Source organism: Amblyomma mixtum, chromosome 6, assembly GCF_055824585.1.
Source record: "Amblyomma mixtum isolate Tamu chromosome 6, ASM5582458v1, whole genome shotgun sequence".
NCBI classification, from domain to species: Eukaryota; Metazoa; Arthropoda; class Arachnida; order Ixodida; family Ixodidae; genus Amblyomma; species Amblyomma mixtum.
Window position 1 is genome coordinate 96,059,593 of NC_143017.1, and position 19,820 is coordinate 96,079,412.

The 19,820-nt window shown below is 44.6% G+C and overlaps 1 protein-coding gene across 1 annotated transcript; it reads left to right on the forward strand.

The window, feature by feature from the left end:
* The first annotated feature begins 893 nt into the window (after window positions 1-893).
* LOC149339769 (retinaldehyde-binding protein 1-like) lies at window positions 894-18,813 on the forward strand. The gene is made up of 5 exons (XM_089550569.1): window positions 894-1,394; window positions 2,696-2,935; window positions 14,037-14,230; window positions 17,788-17,898; window positions 18,532-18,813. The coding sequence occupies exons 1-5, from the start codon at window positions 1,238-1,240 to the stop codon at window positions 18,760-18,762; spliced, it is 933 nt and encodes a 310-aa protein (XP_089406695.1). The 5' UTR covers window positions 894-1,237; the 3' UTR covers window positions 18,763-18,813.
* Window positions 18,814-19,820: the final 1,007 nt, after the last annotated feature.

Here is a 19,820-nt window from a genome sequence, read left to right on the forward strand (position 1 = left end):
CATTGCCCGTTTCAATCAGTGCTGTACACGGGTCGTATGGCAGGTTCTTCTCACCTGGGACAGGATGTATACTGGCGGGATCAAACGCTATGTTAGATCCTGGTGCAAAAAAAAAAATGTTACACTTAAACGCTACACAATATAAGATGTATTTGCTTTTCCTAAATGTGGGCTGAAGGAAAGCCTAGTACATAGCTTGTTTCTTTAGCACGCAATTGGAAGTGCACTGTATATTCTAACTTCTTCCATGACAATGAAAATAGCAAATGATCACTCTTTTCAAGAAAGATGGCGTGCAAACAACCACTACATGACAGAAATTGTACGAGATCTTCCAAAAACATTTATCGAAACTCGTTTTTCCCACGTACAGCGCCAACTCTTGCAGCTAACTGTAATTGCTGGGTTGTCTTTTTGTTCTTTTAAAGGGAAGAGCGAAAGTCAAGTTTAGATAAGGATAAGAATAGCAGCGGGATGTTATGCTAAAAACGTCTGGAATGAGGCAAAGGCTGAAAAACAAAGTTATCTTAATTTAAGGAGCATTTAAGTACAATTTGAAATGAAGGAATACTTCATGAAAATATTAGGCAAAATTGAGGTCCGAAATTGTTCTCTAGAAGTGAAGCAGCTGTCGTCTGTCTGTGGGAGGTCAACAAGATGTGTCACGTAGATGCGTTGATGGAGATGAAGTAGGTCGAGGTAGATACGAAGTTAGAGCATTGCTGTTTAATTACAAGTCCATAAACCTCATTTTCTGACTCCCTTACAGCCAACCTGGACTTGTGGTTAGAAGGGGTACTTTGTAACCTCATGAAACCAATTATACAGTTGTCATGGGGGGAGAACTCTGAACACATACCGGATGATTTTGCGGTCAAAAACGCTGCCGCCTGTCACGCTCCAATCACTCTAGGCAGACGAGGCCCCGCTTCGCAGTCATGCAAGCTAACGCCTAGGTGGGCAGTGGCATCGCGAGGAGAATCTAATGCACTGTTGTTTACGCATGAGGACAGACTGTGTTTCAAGTACTTGTTGCTAAAAAGTTTGCCGAACGTATTGCAGCTACGCTACGACAACGTATCCCACAGCATTGATTGAGTCGAGGCTAAGAACTACACCTTAAATTGTGATCCCCCCCCCCCCGCCTCTATCTGCAAGCTCCGCAGCTTCTGCAGCATTACGAATATTGTCAGGTAGAGTAAAGAACTGTGGTGCGTGAGCTTAGGAGGCGACCGACATGCTGGGCCTGTACAGAAAAAAGTCGTTGGACGACGTCTTCGACACGTCCGAGGGGGCACTTCCATTCAGGCTGCAACGCATTGCCGAAGACGAACTCGGTGAGACTCCAACCAGGAGAAAGGAAGCGGTGGAGAAACTCTCCCAGCTCATATCAGGTGAGAGGCACTATTCCTTGCACGAAAAGGACATGAAATACGGGTACATCCCTGCGCTGCGCTCTAAGTTAGTAAGCAATCCGTTCAATTAACTTTGGTTTGCGCACCCTTGCATTGATGCCATTCCTGTTTTACAATGTTTTCTAGATGGCTTTCTCGGGTAAGTGTGCAAAGATGCTTTGCATTATACAGTGACAGAGCGTAGCACGCGTTCCTTTTTTTTTTTGACAACACGAGTGACAGGGACATTCGAAGCGCGTATGCCCTCTGATGGTGTCCAAGAAAAACTCATTCGCGTTATCGACCCACACCCTCGCGCCCTAGTCGGTGCTCTAGCGCTGTGACCGGCACAAGTATATTGGCATCCTGGCTTATATGGCGCGCACAGGGTTGACCAGCAGCCGTAGCTAGTTTTTCTTACCGGTGTGAGCTAGAAGTGGAGGCTACGCTGGAATGTAAGCAATGGAGAGGAAAATGCCTCCTGAAGAGCAAACAAGGGAAGTAAAGTAGCGCAAACGCTATGCCGCCGCGCTGAAAAAAAGGATCTCGGTGTACTTTGAAGAATCACAAATCATTGAATTTAGTTACGTAGCAGGACATGTGAAATAAAATTCAAGAACACCCATGCATGGGCGTTAGCTTAGTTTTATGTCCTCCTGTTCCACCATACCGGCTCAGTGCACCGTGTGCTCCCGACTCTGCCTCGTCTCAGTTAGTGACACGAGCTGCACTGTCTCTGGCTAAGTGGGACAACTGGGCCATGCGTCCGGCACAAGCTTTGTTCGCAGTCTTCACAGAGCAGTCATTGTGCAGCAGTATTTCTCATTGTCATGGTCTCACAGGTGTCCAGAGAGCGCATATGCTTCATAAAATTTTAAAGTAGACGACCCATTGTTCATTGGAGCGAACACAAATTAAACTGTTCCTAATGCACTGAACGATATCTCAAGTATCGCCTTAATCGTTGAGATTTGACTCCATATGAACCTAAAGAAATCTCCGAAACATTCATTCTGACTTTAAATGCCAAAGAAAGGAATGTATGGTTTATTTTGCATGCCATTACCCGACAGCCTCATTAACTAGCGCTGCGTCTGGAGTTTATTTGCAATGGTTGTGCTGGTGCTATATACCGTACCTTTGGCGTTGGTTATTACCCCTACATAGTCGTTCCGTAGACTGCCATGTGCACCCATACGAAAGAGTAGGAAATTCAAAGAATTGCGCATGTCAGCTGCGAATCACTTCGGCATTACCTATGCACCTTCCATGTTTCACGTGCCTGCTTTTTGTATTCGCAGAAGAGCCCGACCTCTGCGCAAGGATGGACAACGACTTTCTTCTTCGCTTCCTGCGTGTGCGCAAATACAACGTGGAAGCGGCCATGCAAAGCATCCGGAAATATTACAGCGACCGCGCTGCCTGCCGCTGTATCTACTGCGACTTTCTTTCGTCGACGATAACCCCGGCAGCAAGAAAACTCACAATGGCACTGCCAGGAAAAGACGCGTATGGTCGTCTCGTTCTGTTGGTAAAACTTGGTAGGTGAATCTGTCTCTCTCTTGTGTCAATTCATGTTGTTCTGCGATTTTTTTGGTAACAAGGCTTAATTGTTGAAAATCGTATTCACGTATCCAGCTGTGTTACAAGGGCAGGAAATGGAGAGTCTAGACTCCCTTCCTGCAGCCTGATTCGGATTCACGTTGTACTCACAGCTCTCAAACATCTCCATATTGAATGCAGCCTCTTAGGCATTGTCCTCTGTTAAATGATTTCAAGCTTTCGGATGGCATTAAATCAAATGTCTTGCGCACTATCCGACCGTGAAACGAAGCTGTAAGTACTATTGTGACAGCTGCGACAATGCTATTTGTTGGCGTTTAAACTCAGTGCACACCTGTACACTTCAAATGCAGCTGTGACGTTAGCAGCACCGCCACTGTAGAATGCAATCAAAGGGTTGACGCAGGAGTTTGCACAGAGCGCTGGCGTACTATTTACAGTTTGGTTCCACTGCGCCAATACTTGCCACTAAGGCCACAGTAACGCCTGTGTCGCATGCAATATATTATTTAATGCACAAAACACGAGTAAAAGAAAGCTAGTTTAAACCCCCCACAGAAACGCAATTTCTACTTGGTCACAATATCTTTAAACGTTCTTCATGTAATATTAATTGGTGGTGTGGTAGTGGTGGTGGTGAAACTTTATTACCATCGGGAACAGGGGAGCCACCCAAAGCCGCCCTCCTCTTAAACGACGGCCTCTATCCCTTGGGCAACGGCGGTGTCTTCAGGCAGCTGGAGGAGCTTGATCTGTGTCCCCGGGTCGGGGCTGAGCATTAGAGCCTGTCTTTGATCAGACTCGCTAATGAAGTGACTCGCGGGTAGGGACTGCGGGCAGTTCCAGATAATATAATTTTAATCGGCTTCCTTTCAAAACTTTAGCCTTTTTCTTAGTAGATTCCTTCCGATTAGAAGCTACACAATTGGAGATTTGGGTAGGTGTTTGACGGTTGCATTGGTTGATTTGTTTACATTTCTGCATTTATTGTGCATTGTTCTTACATTGGTGCTGTAAAAGTTATGAATAGTTATACTTCTTAAATATGGTTTAAATAGATCTGCCTGAAAAATTTTCATCTAATACGCATTCACTTTCACTTTTTTGCACGCTCCATTAACATCCTACTAGTCAATCACAATTTTTCATGGAAAAATTTTCGTTACACTCTGTTTTACTGACACTTATAAGAAAAATTAGTTATAGAAATAGCATCCCGTATGAGATTTCTTTGTGAGACGTCCAGTTGGTCGCCAAATATCACACCGCAACCTTTCAGTCATCACATACAGGAAGGTGGATTTTTTGCAGCCTGGAAACAAGCTAAAATATTTCCAGTTAACTAGAGTGGGAGCACTTCAGATGTAGGTATCGAGGCGCCCATTTGGGTTACGAGAACCTGCTTCATACTACCTTATTAGGGTCCTCTTTGTCAGGACAGGTCCCAAATATCTTTAGATTGACTGCAGCCTCTCAGGCCCTGTCTTCTGTTACAAGCTGCAAGCTTTCGGGCGCCATTAAATGAAATATAATACGCCCACACCCATAGTGAAAAAAAGCTGTCAATACTATTTCGTCAGCTGGACAGTGCCATTTCTGGCATTTTAACTAACTCAACATCTGTACATTGCAGATGCGGCTCCGACGTTAGAAGCATCGCTACTGTAGAATGTAAGCAGAGGGGTGACGCAGAGGTTTTCGCAGAGTGTCTGTATATCTCTGAAGTTCTCTTGAAAGTTATAATTTTGATGCGAAACTATTATGTGTCCCATTAATACAAAAGCCACCATCCGCCTTCCGTTGCCGTCAAGGCACGAAATTCGGAGGATACCAGACCGTCCTTTGACGAAGCACCGAATTTCATATCCCTGCAGAGCCATCGTGGTCAATGCATCTCCGCATGACCACCATGCACTGCTTGGAATTGTGGATACATATTTTCGTCCGCCATCGTCTGACCCTTGGCAGAGCCCTCATAATCTTTCTACGTAAACATGTGCGAGATACTGTGCACCAGAACTCCTGGTGGCGACACAGTGCAATCAGTGCAAGGTACAAATGGGTCTCGTGCTGGCTTCGCGCGTCACTGGGCACGGCAGGATCAGAAGCATGCGGAGCACTAATCTGTTAATCTCCCTTGTGCAGTTCTACATCAATGCTTCCGCATCCTCAGACGTAAGCAGCCTTAAGCGTCTCTGCCAAATTATACCATCAACACTGCAACGCAGCTTTTTCAAATCATTCCCTATATTTTCGAACAAGTAAATAAATGAAAAATATGGACAGAATTTTTGTAACCTTCGTCAAAGCGTTTGATAAAGAATCTCATTTCTATTCTATCATTCAAACAATTAAAAATTTAGAAATGCCAACAATATGAAGTCACTTACATTACACCTTCATTCAAGTGAGCAATATGTTCAATTAAATTAAGTAAATCTGGTTCCAAGCTGCTTTTGTCAAGAGTACAAGACATTATTTCGGGGTCTATTTGATGACTCAGTTTTAATAATATTCCTTTTCATATTACTTTTCCACTAAGGTTACTCGCAGGTGATTCTGTCATAATAGGATAAATTTTTTAAATGGCCCGTTACATTTTAACACTAATTTCCAAGACATTCTAAAGTGATGTATTTAACGCAAATGATTTTCAACCCATTACAATCCGTTTGTAGGACTATGAGAGCAAAGAAGGCCATCCTGGAGTAGATATACCGCATAGGTGCTCACGAGCTGAGCACAATACCAGAACATCAACATCAGCGCTTAACTTTTGCGCCAAATTTTAAGTGAAGCACCCATATCAATGCACTGTGCAGCAGTGCGAATAAAATTGTGAGGGGCCTCAGGCGAAGGTTGCACATCACATCCCCGCAGTTAAAAAGTCTGCTGTATAGTATAATATAATCTGAAATATTAAATATCTAGAGTAGTACTGGAAGTACACACCGTCACAACTCATATATCACGCAGAGTTCAGCGACTGACTTCTAGATTTCAAATTCCATAAATATCACCTCGGGTACTCTCGAACTGAACTGTCTAGGCGTGCACATCCCGCCAAGTTAGAATTAGAGACTGAGTTTGACGCGTAGAAGTCTTTATTTTTTACTATTCATAACCTGGCTAATATCAAAGTTTCTTAATGCAATAGAATTTCACCAGATAAAAGGTCGACACATAATAGGCCCTGTTCGTAATTCGGCCGCAAGTTGCTCGCTACGATTCATTAAATATGCCTGTTTGCCATTAGAGCTAAGAGAATGAAATAGAATACTTCCTCTGCTCAATCATCCTTCTGGGATGTACACACGAAATCGTCGGGAGATTTTTTTTAACGCGGTGCTTCGATAGTGGTGCGTCGGACAGCGGAGTGCTACGCGTGGCAGCCCAGCGTTGTGTGTGTGCACGTGCGAATGGCGTGTGCGAGGATCGGAGAGTTGATGTGCCATTAAGCCTGAGGACATCATCATCATCATGAGATGATTTGTGAGAAAACCGAGTTGTGAAGAGAGACAGGGCAGCGAAGGTCGGGTCATACAAGGTTGGAGGTGGCAGCTGTCGGACGTTGGGTCCGTCCTGCCGGGGACCTCCCTTGGATCAGCGTCGCAAACCTACTTCGTCCCTTTCGAGCGTGGAGGTGGCAGCCGTCAGACGTTGGGTCGTTGCTGCCGTGGACCTCTCTTGTACCAGCGACGTAAGCCTCCTGCGTCCCTTTTAAGTCTGGAGGTGGCAGCCGATGGACAAAGGGCCCGTGCTGCCGAGAGGCTTCCTTGGATAACCTGCACAAGCCTTCGGCGTTTCGGGATGCCGCCGACGGGTCTTGGCTATGCTTTTCCTGCTGCTGCCAGTTCTTGGGGCGACTGACTGGAGTCCATCGGCGTCTTCCTTTGTTCCTCTCCGCTACTTACCACCCGGCTCTCTTCTCCCCCTTCCTTCGACGCAACGCCAGCGACGCGTCGCAATTCATCAACCCGCGCCCTTGCCGCTAGAAACGCAACCCCGCTTCACCTGGACGGTACATATCTGGCGAACTCCTTCCCTTAATCTGTAGTGTTGTACGCATGTTGAGTGTGTGTTTTAAGGGCGTTAGCTCTTATTCATCAGGTTTCTCGATTTCTTGGGGTATGCTACCACCTCCCTTCGGCGTGAAGCTTGCTACGTCCGAGGAATTCACAATGGCGGCGCCCATAGTAAATCGACATAGCAACCCAATTGGTGATTGATTGGCGACGTCAATAATATATCGAATTTGTGATTGGCGACGTCACTCATTTTGTGACGCCATAATTAACTAGTCACATGACTATGTTTAATCGCTTTCAACTCAGTATTTAATGAGGCACCATAAAACGAATTACATATTTGCTTTGGTTGGTTGGTTTATTGGGGTTTAACTTCCCAAAGAAACTCAGGCTATGAGAGACGCCGTAGTGAAGTTCTCCGGAAATTTAGAACACCTGGGGTTCTTTAACGTGCACTGGCATCGCACAGAACACGGGCCTCTAGAATTTCGAAATCCTCTATATGAGTAGAACAGTTTAGACACCAAAATTAACTAATAAAGTTAATATTTAGTTATGGTTATGTTTATGTTAATTGCTTACAACTAACTAACCTGTAATGTCATGATCTAACTAATGGATATTCGTAACGGGCTCGATGAGTAGGACATGTTAGACGCCAATATTGTCTAATTCTGTTAATATTTACTTATGGTTTGCTAACAGGACGCCCATGTAGTCAGCACTCAGCAGCTCACAATTTCATACCTCATGGCGACCGGGCTCCTACCACCTTGAGGTTAGGAAAAATGGCCCTCCAAAGAGTCGAAAACCTTTTTCTGCCCCAATTGGTACAAAATATCCAACCTCAAGACAGTAGGCGCCCGCTCGCCTTATGTTATGGAAAAGTAGCCTAATCACGTGGCAATACATGACATGGACGATAGATGGCGCTACCGAACAGCTAACTCTCTTTACTTCGTCTTACAGACTGTGGCGGCTTTTTTTTAGAGCGCAGCTCTTTGGCGTCCGTTCCTGGGTTTCGCGTCGTCGTCGGCCTCATAACCAGCTCCGCCCCCAATGTCACGCTTTTCAATTGGTCGAAATGCTCGTGACGTCACAGTGCGCCAATTTCAAATGGGGCCAATTGTACTTTGGCTAGTAACCATGCAACCAATCAAAGGGATCGTATAGTGATGCTGCAACTAAGTTGGACTGAGTTTAGTTAATTGCTTAATTAATCAATTAGCCTAATTAATATAGAGGAGAATGAAGAGGTCAGAAGAAAAGGAAAGACGCGCGCCGCAGCGACAACAGCGTCCGCGGAAGGAGACGCTGCTGAAAAAAACAGATAAGTACGAAGCCGCGTTCCCTCCACCACCACGCACTTCCCCACTCAGTAAGACGTTGCTCGTTTCATATACGTTGTGTCGAACATCCTAGACAGTTCCAACAATTGACAGGTTAATGACAGAACACGATGGATAAAAATACAATAATATAAATATGAAATAGCCTAATTAACCTTTCTATCTTTAAGGAACGAAACAGCGCAACTAAAACGAAGGACCTTCGTTTTAGTTGCGCTGTTTCGTTCCTTAAAGATGCAATACCAACTCGCCCACTACGCTATGTTGCTAACCTTTCTAGTTAGACCGCATAAATCAATAAAACCGAGAACGAAATTGGTCGAGTTGGGGAATCGAACCAGGGTCTCCGGAGTGCGATACGAGCACGCAAGCCACTCCGTAATGCCAGCTGAATGGTTTGGAATGAACAAAGGCGCGTCTAGCTAATACGGCGTCTTCGTTCACTCCCATCTTCCCCCTTTCCCTTACGGCGAGGTGCAGGTGTCCACCCAGATATGCGAGAGAGATACATTTCCTTTCCTCAAAAAATAAATTTACCGTCCAGCAAGGCGTACAGCCGAATTGGAGATGGCGTTCTGTGGACTCCCTGGCAGCGTTGCAAGACGCTGTCGCGTTCCACTCTTACAGGCGAAGCTTAACATGTTAACCACACATCAGTAACACACGCAGACAGCCAATGGACGCGTCATTCGCTGGCAGCACTTGATTCATCATTCACAACCACATTCTTAACGTACGCTCCCTTGCCGCACATGCCAAGGACGTACACCACGATCACATTCTGCGCCATTCCTCTGTACTTTGCTTTGCTGTAACCTGGATGGATCCCGAAGAGCCTCTCGAAATCATAGATTTCCTATACTGCTGTGGTGCTCGCAGAGACCACAACAGAGCGGCGGGAGTCGCTATCTACTTGCGCACAGGTCTCTCTGCAATACCAGTCGAAATGTTCGGCACGTCACATGAAGTTGGCGAACTGTGCGCCGCAAAGTTGCCCAACGGCTTGCTGGTAGTAGCTGCCTACTTCGCCCCTACCGCACTCACGAAAGACGTCGTGCACTTCCTGCAACTCGCATTAACCGTCCATCGATCCACACCGATGTTAGTAGTGGGGGACTTTAATGTTGACATAAAGACAAACAGCAATTTCCTAACACTTATGCGGGAGAACATCCCGTTCCTCTCGCTCGTAACGCGTCCCACGGCTGTGACAACCTCGCGAGGCACTTGTATAGATCTCGTCTTTGAGAATCAAGCATTGGTGTACCAAGTCGAACATATATCAGTCTATTTCTCCGACCACAAAGCTTCCTTCATGACTGTCAAGAACTGTTAGTGGAATCTTTGTTAAAGGAATACGTGGAAAAAAAAAAAAAAAACTCTCTGATAGCGCATACATATGTTGCTCGATTTCTTTGCCTCAATCTATCGAAAAGGTGAAACAGCTTATTTGCTGCGCTCAAATTTCGCATTAGGAAGTAACGTAATCGTCGATAATTTTTTGTTTTGGTGCTTTCGTTTCTTATTGGCTCTTTTGCTTTGATATTATAAATACGGCTTTGTTTTGTTGTGTTTGATCTGTTTGTTGTCTTGATCGAACCTGTACGCGATAGCGTTCCCCTTCGGCAGCCGGGGACGCGTTAGCAATTGACCATGGATGGATGGATGGATGGATGGATGGATGGATAGGAGCGCCTCCTTTGAAACGGGGTGGTGGCAGAGCGGAATAGCGAGCGCCACCTGTCGTGCAAACAAGGAAGCTCCGCCAGAACTTTTGGTTGAAAAGTTGTTCTGGAGCAAACGTGTGCAAGCGGCGTTCGGCAGTTCTCGTGCGCTTGTTTTGTTGTTTTAGTGTTGTTTATTTGCCGGAAATATGCGTTTACTAACGAGAGAGGATGATGGAGGAGAACATCCCATCTGCGTTTTTAGAAACGGGGTGGAGCAAAGATTTTTCGCGTGGTAGCCTGTAAAACGACCATGTGTGGTAATACCTCCACTCCGCTACCTGAACTATTCTCCAGGCTCATTGCGGCTGCTCCTTCAAGGAGGACGGTCACGTCAGAAACTTGATGATGAATCTTCAAACAGCTAACGATAAATGAGATCTTCTGAGAATGGCGTGCATGCAGTCTGTGAATATCGGCGTTTATGTGCCAACGGAATGGTATGTCGTTGGTACGGGCCTTTCTTGTCGTTGGTTTCTCGTCATTGGTACGCTTTATTGATAGGGCAGGAGTTTCTGCTAACTTCGTACAGCAGCTTTTGACGCAGGGCACATTTAACTGATTAGTAAACGACCCGTTGTAGTATCTCAATGACGGCTCGTGCTGATTCGGCAGAGCGTTGCTTTGTGTGCTAACGGGCAACGGGTAACGGGTATGAGGGTTAGTGTACCCGGATATACGCGAGGTTGCGCTCTGCCATGCTCTCGCTGTTCAGATAGCACAGCTTGAAATTGTAGCATTTATGGTCAATGCTCATACTAGTATATATCATTCGGTTTCCACCGAATGTGCACATGCGTGGAAGGCAATACTTTTCTAGAACGACCGAGCTGCGTGCACTTGGAATCAAGCGCGAAATACAGCAGGAACATCCTTTCCGAAACGAGCTGGGCGGGAACCTGAACTTCATGCTTCTTTGTTGAATGAAGTAATTCGTGCAGCCGTCGGCCAAGCAGGGAGGTGGCATTTTCATAGACTTGGCAAAAGCGAAGCAAGGAGCTCGCATCTTTCGCCGCAATACAGCGCAAGAATGCACAGCCGGCTCATGTTTTCCAACCAAAATCATATTGCCTATAGAGGGCGCTGGCTCCGCTGGATGCGCAGGAACTTTTCCGCAAATGGACAGTTCGCAACACCTTCCAACCTTACAAAAAATGAGCGTTGAGTTTCTGGTGTCATGTTCATGCATTCCTTGAGACACATTAGAGAGCCACCACGAAGTCAGGTATTCATGTCTGTGAACACCACGAAGTCAGGTCTGTGAACAATAAAAACTCAGCAGGGACTCTTTCGCAATAACGCAGAAGATTTCCTTATGTCATTGGCGATCAGCCACTCAAGTGAATTTTCTTGCCGTTAAGCCCATGCAGAAATATTCCACAATAGATTCAAATGTTATTTCACACGAATTTCTCTCATGCCATTACACATCAAGAACTCTTATGTTGTTTTCATGCATTCTTTTGTGGTACGTACAAAGAGATGTATGAAATAAATGGAGCAAGCGCCGGAGGCATTAAGGGGGGGTGGGGTGGGGAGGTTAATATAACTTATGCTTTTATGACAGTGTCGGCAGTCCGGAAGGAGAAATTGGGTACTGGCCAGTGAATTTTTTTTTTGAAAAAAAAAACATTATGCTTGTCGACAGCTATTGAAAGATTACACGAAAAATTCGAGATTGTTATGTGTTGTTTAGTGTCCGGATGAGTGGTCCTTACCTCTGAATGTTGTCCAATGCGATGGCAGTTTTACACGGTGGCGTTAATATGAGTGACTAAAAAACGTGCTACCAGCAAGAGCGAAAGGAATAACTTTTCTTTTTCTCCAAAGTGAAAAATATAGGCTCGAAGAGACTGTGATACAGCAACAAACAACGTAATACGAAATGCTCGTTGAATCGCAGGCTCCATATAGTGCGCCACGGTGCGAACGTAAGCGCGCGCTGTTTTCAACATAACTCCGAACAGTGCAAAAAGCACCGCAACAAGAAAAAAACCCAAGTGACCATTATGCGATGCACCAATGTACAAGATAAAAATGAAGACAGCGCAGTCTCTTGATCTTCAGTAACCTCATCATGTGTGTTCACATTATTCAAGCGTTTAGATGGATTAGAAAAAATGTGTGTCGCTACCATGCTCGCAGGTTTTGAAGCTACCTAGCGCATTATCCCAATAATTTATGCCCCGGAGCGAATTTTTGTATTTGCACAATGCTGTGGTCTGTGTCAAGGATTAGGAGCGCTAAGACAGTAAAACAGACAGCTGTCGTTCTGAGACTTGAAGTTTTCCAAGTGGTTCGACACGGCTAATGCTCTGCACGTCAAAGGTCAGAGCACGTTGGCACTCCCAGCGTTGGTTTCCCCAGTAAATAGTTTTAAATAGTTTTCGCGCGCACACACACACACACGCACACGCACACGCACACACGCACACGCACACACACACACGCACGCGCACACACACACACACACGCACGCACGCGCACGCGCACGCACACACACACACACACACACGCACGCACGCACACACACACACACACACGCACACGCACACGCACGCACACGCACACGCACGCACACACACACACACACACACACACAGCCGCCGCGGTGGCTCAGTGGTTATGGTGCTCGGCTGCTGACCCGAAAGACGCGGGTTCGATCCCGGCTGCGGCGGTTGAATTTGTTTGGAGGAGAAATTCTAGAGGCCCGTGTACTGTGAGATGTCAGTGCACGTTAAAGAACCCCAGGTGGTCGAAATTTCCGGAGCCCTCCACTACGGCGTCTCTCATAGCCTTAGTTGCTATGGGAAGTTAAACCCCATAAACCAAACCAACCAAACCAACCAAACCACACACACACACACACACACACACACACACACACACACACACACACACACACACACACACACACACACACACACACACACACACACACACACACACACACACACACACGCACGCACGCACGCACGCACGCGCACACACACACACACACGCGCGCGCACACACACACACACACACACACACACACACACACACACACACACACACACACACACACACACACACATGCACGACGTTATCACGCTTATTATGACGCGTCTTTGCTTCTAGGGGTCTTTTTCCCAAATTATAATTCATGAGATTGTCATTGTTTCTCCGCATGCATTCTGCTAACGTGAGAGTGCAATTAGCGCGGCAGAAACGGGAGCCGCGCTTTCTTTCATCTGCCGCCCGAACCCACTGGCGCTTATCTTGGAACGAAGCGCAACGGGAAGCCCTGTCTTGGGCAGCACTAGTTGAGCGAAGCGAGTGTGGTTTTTTTCAAAGCACTGATGAGAGCGCTGTAATCGCGGCGCATTCAGGCGCATGGAGCGCGCTGTCACCTGGTGTTTTTTGAGCTTCGCGGGCTTTCGTTTTTCCCGAATAAAAACGGCCACACTAAACTGATCTCGTTGGAGATGCCTGGGTTGGACAATATTTGGGGAGCTCCACAACGTTCCAACTGTCGCCGGAATGCTTCAAGCTATACTTAAAAAGTTAATTTATTTATCTCGACTAATTATTGAAGTAGGACGAGCAAGAAATGATACTGTAACTGCAGATAAACCCCAACAGTCATCCACGCGATTTAAGTTCTGAAGAACGCTTAGGTTTTTTTCAAAATATTGGTCGAAGTTAGCTGGGGCATCATGCATATATAATAAAAAACAAAGCACATACTGGTCTCTTCGCAGAATGCCCATAATGACATCGTGAGTCATGATCATCGTCACCGAGATTGTCCACGGGTACCCTACGTTAATTGCTGGAAAAACTTCTAATTCTCTCCTATCTATCCTTGTCAGCCACCAACCACAGATGCCCTGAAAATTCAATTTTCATATTTACCCTCAACACTTAACTCTCTACTGCCCCCGATATGAACAACCACAAAATTAAGGCAGCGTGTCTTGCTCCTTCGGGTTCCAGGCGCGTGGAAACCACAAGAGGTACCCCACACATTACTGCAGCGGGCAGGCCTTATTGTCTTGGAACACCTGATCTCGGACCCGACCGCGCAGACATTGGGCGTCTGCCTCCTCGTGGACTGTCACGAGCTCACCGTGGATCATGTCTTGTCCTTCAACGTTGGACTCATCAAAAGAGTGCTGGAATACTTCCAGGTAGGCGGCTAAATGTAACTTGTGCGTCTAGTTCTCGCAAAACTCTGTCACTGTGGGTAGACCTGTCGTTGATGTGGAGCTTGCAATCGGCCCTCATGATTTCACGCAGGGTGGGGCTCGTATTTGTCCTGACGGGGCGCAGACTGTTGTAGTTTTTTGCTATGTGGCCATTTCGGATCTTTCCTAGTGGCTAAAAACATTGGGCTCTTATGCACGAAATCATCGGTTCGGTCCCACCCACGGGGGTCAGACTTCGGTTAAATGAAGCAAAATGGAAAAACGCTCACCGGCGCAAATGTTCGTGAGCGTTGAGACCCAGCGTGTTCAAGAAGTTAACCCAGGTTCCTAGCTGTGTTGCACCTTAAAGGCAACACAGATAATCAGATAACGTCAGATAATCAGATAACGTCAGATAATCAACGTCGGATAAGATAATCAGCGTCAAGTTTTTTCGGCATAAAACATAGAACATAGAGTAGAATCGGTTAAATATTTCGTAATAAGGAAACCCAAACTTCGAACGTCTGAAGGGGGGGGGGGGAGCGGGGGGGGGGGGGGGGGCGGCGGCTTCTAAAAATAAACACACTACAGGCCTAGACAAAATCCAGCAAACATTGAAGACGTTCATACATGAACGAAATTTTCGTTCTAGCAATCCAGATCGAATAGCCGAAATTAATTAAGTGAAAGCACTGATTAGTTCATTCAGCTTAAGTCACTTTCCTCTGGAATTTTTTTAATGCGACTCTGAAATGAATATAGAGTACATGATTTTGAGTTTAAAAATACAAAATGCCCTAAACTGCGACGAAATTTAGTGGTCAGTTTACCGCAGGCAGTCCAAACCTTAGGAAGTGGAAAACTATAGCGCACAGAAAATTTTCCATTGTTTGTAATATGGTAGCCACCAATGCTGAATGTTCCAGAGGGAATATTTCGGTTTATGCAATGGTACACGTTGACCGATAAATTGAAAGAAATATTTGGGGAAGAAGCTGGATTTTAGTTGATTCTAAAGTGGCTCTGAGGGAGAGAGTAGTGGTCTAAATGTCATTATTCTAGCTGATTTACTTTTGAGCCGTTGAATGTGGTCTAAATCTGCTAAGTTTGTATAGCCCTAGGACGCTAAGCACTAAGAGAGATGACTATTAATGGGATCATATAGCAGCGATAGAATATAACGGGGTTGAAAATAGAGGCGCTTTCTAATAATGCTTTAAATCAGAAATTAAATGCTGAGTAATGATGAGGATGTTGATTATATATCAGATTATTATCTATAACTACACCTAGAAAACTGGGGTGTCAGTAAATAATTGGTTGTGCTCATTAAAGAAGGCTGATGCAGCTGCAATCGCAGGTAAATTGAATATAATGAACTTGGTTTTTGAAAGATTAATGCGCAAATAATTAATTTTGCCCCTAGATAAACAGTCATTTAGCTCAATATCAAGTTCTGCGAAGTACCAGATTTTTCGTATGTCGAAATCACAGTGCCGTCTGCGTGCAAAATAAAGTTAACGTGACTCAGTAAGTTAGAAATATCATTGTATATAATAGTTAAAATGAAGTCCCTCAAATAGATCCTTAAAGAACTGCCATGGCTACAGGCCTCACAGTCGACAGGTTATTGTTTATTTCAAAATTTAAGACGGCAAGCTCGTGCAGGAAGATGAAGTGGTCAATTTAGAAAAATCGCATTCAGTAAATAGCTGTTATGTGGTGGCATATGCCTCTGACACTAGAGTACATTTAGTTGCAGTATTGGCGTAGAAAGCGCTGCATGCATGGCATAGCCTCGTGAGTGTGAGCTATAGTCAGCCTGATCTGAAGTGAATCTGGCAGCTTTTCTTGAAGCATCTGGCACATATACAGGGTGTTTCACCTAAGACTTTAGATATTTTGAAAAACAGGCTTTTTTAGTTTGAAGAGTATATTTTTCGGCACAGCACTGTCAGTCGTGCAGTACATCAGAATAGAGCTAAGACGTGCGAATTAGCAGGCTGGTTAAATAATTGTGAATCGTTAATTTTTAACTGTTACTGCTAGGCTACTTAATTATTGACATGCGTGTAGCCCACTGTGAGTGATATTCATATCAGCTTTTAGAATTTCGAGAATGCTTTTACGCTAAGTGCTGTGGCCCAAGAAATTTTGGCTATCTCGACGGGTTAAGTGGACTGGAGAGGTTGCTTGCCTGAAAGATCCTCGAAAGCGCATGTATTTTGCCGTTATGTATCCAAAATTTGCTTGGCTACAGCGCCGATGGTAACCGAGTTTTCTAAATTCTAAAAACTGATATGGATATTACTAACGGTGGCCTACACGCCTCTTAATAATTTAGGAGCCTAGCTTTAATAGTTAAAAAATTAATTATTTACTATTAGTTAACCTCCCTGCTAGCTAGCATATCTTAGCTGTATTCTGATGCAGTACACTGCTAACAATGCTGTGCCGAAAAATAGCGCTCTTCTAACTCAAAAAGCCTCTTCTTAAAAATTATGCGAAGTATCAGGTGAAACACCCTGTATAACGGATCGAATGTATAGGTATAACTAGACACGCTACGCGCCTACTGTTGCTATGTGATGTATTGCGCTAAAGTGCTTGCTGTTTTGGTAAATTTGACCTTAATTGCAAACGGACAGGTACTTGACAAACGCATGTAGTTAAGATCTGATCTACGACAAGCATTTTTGTTCCCCTGCCGTGGTAGCCGCGCTGACCACAGGTCCGAGGAGTTGCGCATTTAGATGGACGCGAAAGGTGGCAATGCGCTTCAGCTGATATGGAGGTCTCTGTTAGGACCTCTACGAATGATGAATGGGAGTGCCTCATCGCACAGGAGTAACTTTGGTGCTGAATACTCAGATAAATGTTCAATGCACATCACAAAGAGGTTTCCTTTAATCAGTTAGCCGCCGCATATGAAAAGCCTTGATCATGAATCCTCTTGGTTACTCTCTCAAGCTGCCACTCGTACATAAATTCGCCTCTTATTAAAGAAAAATGGCACAACCAGACGGTACCAGTCATTAATTTAGTATGTTTGTCAACGGCGCCTTCAGGACAAAAAAAACGGGTCCATAGCCTGCACTACTGTTAATTTTCAATCAGCTTGGAAGTTTTGTGAAAGCTATTTCTTTGCAGCTTCATCGCGTTACTCATGTTGCCATTACAAGCTTTTTTTTCTCCTCGGACTCTACGAATATGTCTTGAATTCTTACTGATTGCAATAGATGCAATTTATTCTTTCTCCGAGTTAATTTCCACATTGCCATCCTCTGCGACTGTACCTTGTACTTATAAAGGTGTACTAAGCTGTGCGTTCATCGTAATCATTCTATTACCTTTAATTTATTCCGTACTTAGTAATCCAGCTTACAGCACTGCGCCCAATTCAGCAAAAAATTATTGCTGACTTTTTAAAACGATGCCATAATTTCACTTGCGTTTGATATCATTTGCATATTTTATTTCAGTTAGTGGAATCTATCCACAATTTTCTGTTAACGAGTGGCTGAATGAGCAAATACACATGATGAATAATTTCTTAGGAGTGCATGCCGGCTAGGCTGAAGGCTGTGCACGTGGTCCGACAGGGGCATGCTTTTGACTTACTGTATGCCATCATGAAGCCGTTTCTGAAGAAAAAACTGGCCAGTAGGGTAAGTTGTATGGCACCCTTCATAGAACCTTGTGAGCTGACGTGTTCAATGCTGTATTTGTTAATTTATTTAATGAGTTAGCTGAAAGATTTCCCCAGTAGACGATTCTCATTCAACGTGAATCAATAAGCTGCGCACACTTGTCTGTCGCAAAGACTTCACGACAGATCTTTTTTTACCGGAATTACTTATTCCTACAGCTCGCACAAATAAGCATCCTCGTGTTACTTATTCTTAGATATATCATTTTTTAGTAGGCAGGCCAGAGAATTACAGCGTTATTTGGGAAAGGGCAGAATAATTTTTTGCCGAAACTGTCTGTCTATTCTCCAGCTGCGTTATTTCTGAGCATGACAACTCAGGCTTATGGGCAGAGCAGCAAGTAGCGTGAACGAAAAAGGGAATCTGCTACGAAGTTTTTCGTACCAAAAGCAGTGCTTAATAGGCATTAGAGCCGACAGAGTGTGCACACACTTGTCCCAGTGACGAACGACATAGTATGTATGCAATGAGACATCCCAAAAGACAGGTTTGCATGCACGTCTCATCTAGCTTCTGATTGTTTGTTGCTTATATTAAATTGTAATTTTGATTCATGAACCCCGACAATTCTCTTTTTTTTTCTACCTCAAGTTCCGATTTCATGGATACAATTTTGAGGACTTTCATAAGGAAATCTCACCAGAAATTCTTCCGGAAGAACTCGGTGGCCAGTTACCAGCTCTGGATTTTGATGCGTTCTGGAGTGAAATGGATCAGCTACAAAACGTGTTCGAAGCCAACAACCGCTGCGGCTATACGAGCAAACGTGTTGACGACTTCGCTACGCAGGAGGAAATCGAGAAATCATTGGAGTTTTTTTGACACCCAATGCATCCAATGAAATAAATAAAGGGTGGCACTCACGTCAAGCAACAGTGCGTAATGTATATCCCATTGGCAAACACTAAAAGATATATTAAGAATGTGCCATGTGCTTCCTTGCGCAGAAATCTTTTATAATGTTGTTCTGCAGAGCCCTGCCGCTATTCTAAGGATGTCTCTTTTGCTTACTATGTTCTAGTTGTCGCCATTCTTTCAACACCGGCGCTACGTCTAGTTACTTGCTTTATGATGTGTAGTGTTTACGATGGTTATGTTGTACCCCGACCAAATAGAGCTTGAAACGGCAACGTTACCTTTAAGTACGGTCTGAAAAAAAGTTGACCTAAACAGCGGGCTTCCTGAGGGGGTTTTTAGTTACTCGGATATAATTTGCCGTAATTGGCGTTTCCACTATTTTCCTCTTTGAGAACTGACCTAAATTGTGAGCGGCAATAATGAAAGCTTGAACGGACAAGGAAGAAACGCAGGAGTGAACGGACGAGGGAGCAAAGAGCGAACAAGGAACATTTTTATGATTTTGGTGGCGCGAAATCAAAAGTCAAGAGATTCTTTTTGAATAGGACGTTATACATCATCTAGTAATCGTACTCATTCCTGAAGGTAAGTATGCAGACATAGCAGGGCTTTTCACTGGAGAGAGATAAATTTCTGTTTTAAAGACCTTGTGGGGAATATTACTGGCAGCTCCTTATGGACTCGTTTCTTAACTATTTTGAGGTACTAAAATGCCACATATAGCGAACTCTAAAAATGACATGGCATATTTGTCACGCTTTTAAAGCTTGCGCTTGTTAAAGGTTATAACAGACGACAGAAGAGAAAAAGGTGATACCTCTAAATTTACGGCGCTGCTGACGTCGCTCCCTCTCTGATTCCATAATTTCAGAATGAAATCAAGAAAATAATTTTTGGGGACAGCTAAAACTGAAAAAAGATAACTGACCACTTGTCGGGGTAAACGGGCGCATTGCAAGACGAGCAAAACGTTGAAATAGTAGGCATAGAGTCATGGTGGAGAGGGAGGTTAAAAAATTTAC